The sequence below is a fragment of the Notolepis coatsorum genome, assembly GCF_963971535.1.
Source record: "Notolepis coatsorum genome assembly, chromosome: 3".
Lineage (NCBI taxonomy): Eukaryota > Metazoa > Chordata > Actinopteri > Aulopiformes > Paralepididae > Notolepis > Notolepis coatsorum.
Genome location: NC_140167.1, coordinates 19,795,537 through 19,803,704, shown reverse-complemented (window position 1 = coordinate 19,803,704; position 8,168 = coordinate 19,795,537). Strand labels below are relative to the sequence as shown.

Genomic DNA, 8,168 nt, shown 5'->3' with positions numbered 1-8,168 from the left:
AACAATCTCTTTTCATTAACGGCACCCTCTGTGCAGCTGTCGGTTATCCCCTCTCTCTCTCTCTTGTCCCCGTTCACTTACTCGGAAGTAGTGCCAACAAAGGCCTAAGGGATTGCATGGCATATTCTTCCTCTCTGAAGCAGAAATACATGCATCGTCCCGGTGCTGACAGTGACTGGCATCATGGCTTTGTCCTCCTTATGGTGCGTCTCTCCCGGGAATTGAGCTGCCGCTGCTGCTGCTGTTCCCGAGGGGGGAGACAAGACAACAGTGTGGGATGTGATCTCACCTGCAGGTGGGTGGTGGGTGGGGGGGGGGGGTTAAAACCCGACATGAGAGAGTTAAACCGGCGGTGGCATAACGTCACCCAGTATGATCTCTAGAGTGTATGTGAGACCCCCCCCCCCCACACACACGCTATTTAACCTGTCAAGGCAAAGGTACTACTTAGAACTCTTAAGTTATTAAAACATTGTTCGTAAGCCAACTAGAGGAGAAATCGAATTAAAAGAAGTCAGGATGGAATAAGTTTTGGTAGCTTGATTAGAGATCGCGGGGGAAAGTCGCTGTCCGCGGTGCTGAAGTTTAGACTGGCGTCGCCGGGGGGGCGTCATTATAGCCGCAGAGCAGCAGCAGACCCATCATGTTTACTTTGATGAAATAGGATCATAGAGGCGTTTTATTTCAGGGGAGACCGAGAGAGATGCTACAGTAGGAGGAGATGTGCTTTGAATTTAATGCGGGCTTCAATTTCGATGCTCGAGCACGCTCCCCTTCTTCCTGATGATGAGCTATAACCATCTCTTGTCAGCGTGAACAAGGTCCATCTTGACCCCGCGATGCCCAACATGAAAGTCGCCTTTTAGCCTGGTTAAGGTGGGTTAAGTATAATCTTGATCCGGGGGAAAGGGCTCATCTTTCTATAACTCTCTCACTCGCAGTGCGGGGATCGGCTAGATTACTGCTCAAATTGAATTCGACACTTTATATACAGTGGCTTATTAAACGATATACACTCCACTGCGCTGCTTAATTTAAAACCAGCACAACTCTGCACGCATGCACTGAACGCACGTACACACACACGCACGAACCCATGCACTAAAGGTAGCACTAAAACCACAAGCATTATGTCCATCCACTCTCTTTAACACTCCCTCCCCTCTCTCTCTCACACACACACAGCATCAAGTTCATTATTGTCTTGGCAGGGATCCTCAGATGAAATTAGAACAACGGGAATGCACTACTACTACACACACACACACACTTGCATTTGATCCAAAACCATGCAGTCTAATGCTCATTGCTCTCTGATGCATGGGCGAGCTTGCCTGCATGAATTTGTGATATGCCTCTTTGTTGCTCCGTACACTCGCTCCAGGAGGGTGAATGAGACGAACAGCGTTGACACAACATATCTAAGTCGTCCTCCCGGGGACAGTGCTATGAGGTAGGTTACCATGAATACTTATCTGCTGGTAAGAGCTGCGACTCCATGTCTCCAGCGACACACTGCTGCTGAGTGCAGAGACGGGCACACTGGCACAGGACTCATCATTTGATGCTGCCATGCTGGACCGCACATCATGTACAACACCACAGGCAGTGGGGTCATTGGTTCAGAATGGGCTGGTCAGTGGTCACAGTAGGGAACAATCACCCCTTATTAACATGTCTTAAAATGCTGTAATCTATGCACACACCCCTGAATAGAAATCAAGGGGTAGGCCTATACTTAAAACACTGCAGACCCCTTAAACATGCCTTCATTTCAGACAGGGGTTAAACACCATAACCCTTTCACTGCCACACGACAGAAGGTTAGCCTTTTAGTATCACACAACCGACGGCGATGCTCCATCATCAGCTCCGCGGAGTGACGCTAAAGATGGAGCATCGCCGTCGGTTGTGTGATAGTAAAGGGCTAACCTTCTGTATTGTCACAGTGAAAGGGTTAACCGGCTGTCGTGTGGCAGTGAAAGGGATAATCAGTTAGGGTAAGTTGAGTTTTCATTTAGGGGTTTTGCCCCATATGACACTAGCTGACGCCCTTAATTTGACTTAGTCCGTGCCCAATTCTACTTCATTCCTATATACAGTATTGTTTTTCTTAATTCTCATGTAATAATAAGGTCCTTTAAGGTGTAACATTAAGGGACTCTGTTCCCTAGTGCCAATGGACATATCTCAAGCCCTGCCCTCTTTTCTTGACCCTCCAAGTCCCTCAAGCAAGACTTATGATTGGAGTATTAAGAAAACAGGGCGCAGCTCGAGATAAGGCAAATTGCCGTTTTCCCTTCAAGTGTCCTTAAATTCTATGGTTATTTCCGTTTAAAACTGCCTTCCCCTTTATCTCTTCTCAGGTCTGGTTGGGTTGGCAGGCTAATGGTTAGAGAAGCAGGCTTTTTGTTTTTTACGGTTCAAATCCTGGGCCAGACTATTGGACATTAAAAGGTGAAATTGTGATTCAATGCACTAAATCCCCAACTGCTCCAGTAGTGCTACAGAGTGGCGAAGGTTGTGGTTGTATTTGGCAGCTCCAAGGCGTGTGTGTGTGTGCATGTGCGTACGTGAAGCAGGGCAGCGCTGAAAAAGATGATGTACTCAGCCAATACTCCCCGGATAAAGGTTAAAAAATAAATCGATATCTACGCTTTGGTACAGTAGTTGTACGTTTAAACTATAGAACAATAAACTGAACAGGGAGCAGAACTTGGACAAGAGAGCGTTCATGTTTTATCTTGTTGAATGGACAGTAGGCCACCTCCACCTGGAAACATACTGTAATCCACTGACTAGAAGAGTTCAAGAATGTCTGCACTGTGACTAGAAGAGTTCAAGAATGTCTGCACTGTGACTAGAAGAGTTCAAGAATGTCTGCACTGTGACTAGAAGAGTTCAAGAATGTCTGCACTGTGACTAGAAGAGCTCAAGAATGTCTGCACTGTTAGTGGTGCCTTGCTATAGGGCCCCTCAGGCAGCAAACACAACTTTAAAGGAACACTGCAACTTTTTTGGGAAATTAGCCATCTACCCTGGAGTTAGACATGGCTACTAGTCACATTGGTTTTATTGACGGAAGTTACAACGGGGCTTTTGAGGCGATGCGTGAAATCACTGTGCCCAGGCAGCAGTGGTTCGGCAAAAAAAAATTTCAGAGTATGTATCTGCTTAGAAAACGAAAATGTCTCATTCAAATGTTTTGGAGTTGTATTTGGAGTGTATTTCGTGACTGTTGGGAACTAGGCTACATGGAGGAACCTATACTTCCAGTGAATGACGCTAAGCTATAGGCTAACGGTGCGGCTGTTCCCTAAGCCTACTGCATGCACAGAGAAGAAAGGGGTATGTATCTGCTTGTCTAACTCCAGGGTAGATGGCAAATAAGCTAATTTCCCCAAAAGTTGGCGTGTTCCTTTAAAAGATGTATACTGGGGGCGCACACTCCTGCCATTGCTGCTGACCAAGGCCCTGGCATCAGAGCTGGAGTCGGTGCCCGGGCACTGGACTATGGCTGCCCACCGCTCCTACAGTAGATAGGATGGGTTAAACGCAGAGGACAAATTCCTGGTGTAAGTACCTACTTGTGCAAATAAAGAGATTCTAATTGCAATAGTAACACGTGCCGCTGTAGCAGCTGTAGGCCTTCCCCCCGTGGGTATTTGTCAGGTCTGTTACCGCGCTCTGCTGCGCTGTGAACCGCTTTGGTTTTTTTAATTACATTCAATAGTGTGTGTCACCACCCCCCCAAGCCCAGTTTAATACCACCTCAAAACAACGTGTGCAAGCATTCACACAAGCGTGGATTTTCTTTCCCCTCACTCTCCGTCACACACACACACACACACGCATACACGTCTCAGGGGATGTTACGAGCAGCCAGCCATGCCAGAGAAGCACAAGTCAGTGTTTGTGTGTGTGTTGTTGTACGTTACGTGCATGAATGTGTGTGTGATGCACAAATGTCACATAATTCAGCACGTGTAGTATGTCGTGGGAAAAAGGAGCCACCATGTGGCTGAAGGAACACACGCATGTAACGCTGCACCCCCCCCCCCCCCCCAGCACGCCAACACCTGGGAGACGACTGTGACTGGGTCACTGCGCTCTCACTCCTAATTTACCCATATCAAGCCCCGCCCTCGTTTCTCCATCCTCCAATCACAACTGTCGCTTCCCTCTTGACAAATAAAGAAACAGTTTGTGTGATTGAACCAAACCTCAGGCTTGGTGCGATAATATACCGTTGGCTGCAATTTGAGAACAGCATTGATAGTATTAGTAATTGTATGCAATAGATTTATTTCTCTATACATGCAATTATACTACTTTGAACTAACTTCATTCCCAAGGGGTCTTAGGTTGGTCAAGCTCCCCTAAACAAACCCAACAACTGCATTTAAGAGCCACACCGGTGCGCTTCCCACAGTTAACACGGTGCATTGACTTTGTCACTCCTTGGTTTTATTTCTTTGCACACTTTCACATCACGACATGACTTGTGTTACACAGCTAGCGACAACAGTGCACAGCAGCGTTTGGTTTGGGGGAAAACAAAATCAAGTCCAGTCCAATCCTTTGGAGTCCCACTCAGAAAGCCTCGGCGGAGGGGCGGGGGGCACAGTAGTCTCACATTACATGATGGCATCAGAAACAGGTTCCAGCTACACACACACTGGCATGATAAAAGCATAAAAGTTATTAATTGGAATACATCCTAATTTCAACTGGGGGTTTAAAAAAAAAAAGGCCCCCCCACCCCATCTCTCTCACTGTTTAAAGATTCAATACAATGAAACTCGTGTTTTTATTATATCGCATCGCTTTATAATATATATATATATTTTTGTATACATAAGGTATGTTTATGTAAGATTAGTTACCCAAAATATTAGAACTGTTCTAGTTGTGAAAATGATGCCTAAAGCCCGTTGATCTCTATTCCCCTGGATATCTGAATCAAACCATTTCAGACATCCAATCTGATTCCCTGAAGAGATTGCATAACCTACGCGGTTACCTTGATTGGCCCATCAGTCAGTCTGTCAGTTGTCAGTAGCTGTAAATTATATCAGCTAGTTAGTCCACAAACAAAGTAATGAAACTATAGTTTGCCACAATTCAGTGGTTCAAAAACATCCACAGTAACTTTGACAATTGGCACGGTTAGCCAATGTAACCAATGAGACAGGGATCATGAATTTGTTTACATTTGAAAGCTTCATGTTTTATGATACTAGCTTGACATCTCCTTTCAATGAAGAGAGCCACGCCCCCTCAATATACTGAGAGTTGACTGTGCTCAGAGAGGGTGCACTAAGCCACGCCCCCTCAATATACTGAGAGTTGACTGCTCAGAGAGGGTGCACTAAGCCACGCCCCCCCAATATACTGAGTTGACTGTGCTCAGAGAGGGTGCACTAAGCCACGCCCCCTCAATATACTGAGAGTTGACTGCTCAGAGAGGGTGCACTAAGCCACGCCCCCTCAATATACTGAGAGTTGACTGCTCAGAGAGGGTGCACTAAGCCACGCCCCCTCAATATACTGAGTTGACTGTGCTCAGAGAGGGTGCACTAAGCCACGCCCCCTCAATATACTGAGTTGACTGTGCTCATAGAGGGTGCACTAAGCCACGCCCCCTCAATATACTGAGTTGACTGTGCTCCGAGAGGGTGCACTAAGCCACGCCCCCTCAATATACTGAGTTGACTGTGCTCAGAGAGGGTGCACTAAGCCACGCCCCCTCAATATACTGAGAGTTGACTGTGCTCCGAGAGGGAGCACTAAGCCACGCCCCCTCAATATACTGAGTTGACTGTGCTCAGAGAGGGAGCACTAAGCCACGCCCCCTCAATATACTGAGAGTTGACTGTGCTCCGAGAGGGAGCACTAAGCCACGCCCCCTCAATATACTGAGTTGACTGTGCTCAGAGAGGGAGCACTAAGCCACGCCCCCTCAATATACTGAGAGTTGACTGTGCTCAGAGAGGGTGCACTAAGCCACGCCCCCTCAATATACTGAGAGTTGACTGTGCTCCGAGAGGGAGCACTAAACAAATGGGACAAATGTGAAGCTGAAAGAATTACACTCCTGACATTAACATTCCACAACGAGCTTCTTCTGACCGAGTTAACGCCATTGTACCGGCTTTCTTTAATAAACATCACTCATCTAAAAGTAAACCCTTTGAAATAAAATACCCCGTCCTCTCCGTTTAGTGCACACGGTATAGATAAGATCTTGGGAAGAAGGGAGGATCGAGGGGCCAAAATGGAACCGAGCCAGAGAGGGACCATTACACCTCTCCTTCATCCGCTCCCATGCAGCACTGCTCAAGGATAATGACCCCCCCCCCCCCCCCGCCAATGTGTGAAGGCACAGGCCCTCCGCCCCCGTCTCTCAGTCCCGAGTACTGCAGGAGGCTATTTGAGGACCTTGTGGTAGGGGAAGAGGAGCAGGCTTTGGGTGAATGCGGGAATGTCCATGATGGTGGTGGTGGCGTCGGCCATCTTGGGCGAGGCAGAGAGGAAGGTCAGTCTGGACACCTCGCCGTAGGAGGAGGCGCACGTGTTGCCTTCTCCCTCCGCCGGCTCCTCGCCGGCGTCCTCGTCGTTCTCCTCCCGGCCGAACCCGACCACCTGAGTGTTGGGAGACGGGACAATTTACCAAGACGCTCCGGGACTACCCTCCACTAAGACATCTTTAAACCCGACTCACGGCCTAGCAAGCGTGTGCGTGTGTCCGTTCTGTGTGCACCACAAATCATTCATTCATTCACAATCACCTTGTTTCTACGCAACAAGGAAGCCGTTGCTTGCCAATTTCAAAATTAGCCGTCGAATTATTCAAATTACTATTTCATGAAAAACATCAAGACCCTTGTTCAACGTCTTTACAAATAGCTGTTCCAAGGATAATGACCTAGCTAAGCAGTTTCAAGCTGATATGTGCATGACAATCATTTTAGAATAATTAACAAATGATGTTCATCTTATTAATCTTTTAAGAGTGTGTAATTACAAGTGGCGGTACAGTTAATTAGCCCCGCCAGCCTCCACTGAAACTGATTTTTTTTGTTGATAAGACTAAGGTCATGTCTACACATATCAGGATATTTAGCAAAACGGATATTTTCAGGCTCCGTTTAAAAAAATCTCCTGGGTTCAAAGTAGTGGTAGGAGATACCGAGGTTACAGCTAAGGAGGAAGTCACGTACCTAGGATGTGTTTTTGACAACACCTTATCAGGGGTGAGCATGGCACAAAAGGTGGTCTCAAAGATCAACCAGAGAATAACATTTCTCGGCAGAGTGTCCACCTATATTAACAGGTCAGCCTTAGAAGTCCTGGCAGGGGCCCTGATTCAATGTCATTATGACTATGCATGCTCCTCCTGGTACACTGGCATCACAGTAGCACTGAAAGGTAGGCTACAGACAGCTCAGAACAAATGAGCTAGACTGATTTTAAAACTCCATCCCAGGACTCACCTTTCACAGACATATTTTAACAGCCTCAAGTGGCTCAGGGTTGAGGAGAGGGTCTCTCAATTAAAACTTAGCATGGTACATTTACATTTAGCTGACGCTTTTATCCAAAGCGACTTACAAGTTTTGTACGACAAGTCATCAGGAAGGGCACAAATCTATCAGCTGAGTAACAATGTTCATCAAAGTGTTGAGTGCTACAGTGTAGGTTAGTTAGCGTTAGATTTTTATAAAAAAAAAAAAAAAAAAAAAAAAATCAGATAATGTTGAAGAAGTGCGTCGCATGGTACACAACAAGATACTCGGGAATACTGTCCCTCAGTACCTTAGTGGATATTTTAACAGGGTTAGGGATGTACACGGACACGCCACCAGGGGGAGCCCTACAGACCTCGTCCCAGTAAGATGTAACGGAGTAATAGGCCAAAACTCATTCCTGTATTCAGCAGCAGTACTATGGAATAGCCTACCAAAATAAAGAGGTGGATCATGAGTAGCAGAAGCTGAGAGTAGTTAACAAAGGGATTCTATTATGTGTCCTTCCTTTTGTTCTTTTATTGTTTATAAAATGGAATATTACTGTATGTATGAATGAATGAATGAATGAATTTATTCACACACACACGATATATTACATGTACATATCTTCATGTGAAACAACGACACAATTGTGTG

The 8,168-nt window shown here is 46.3% G+C and overlaps 1 protein-coding gene across 1 annotated transcript in view; it reads right to left on the bottom strand.

Annotated features, from left to right (window-relative positions):
* Positions 1 to 6,383: 6,383 nt before the first annotated feature.
* The window catches only part of LOC311225251 (nardilysin-like), a 50,643-nt gene continuing 48,858 nt past the window's right edge, over positions 6,384 to 8,168 (bottom strand). The window contains 1 exon segment of the mRNA XM_084310467.1: positions 6,384 to 6,645. Coding sequence (XP_084166593.1) covers positions 6,430 to 6,645 — 216 coding nt within the window. The 3' untranslated portion in view covers positions 6,384 to 6,429.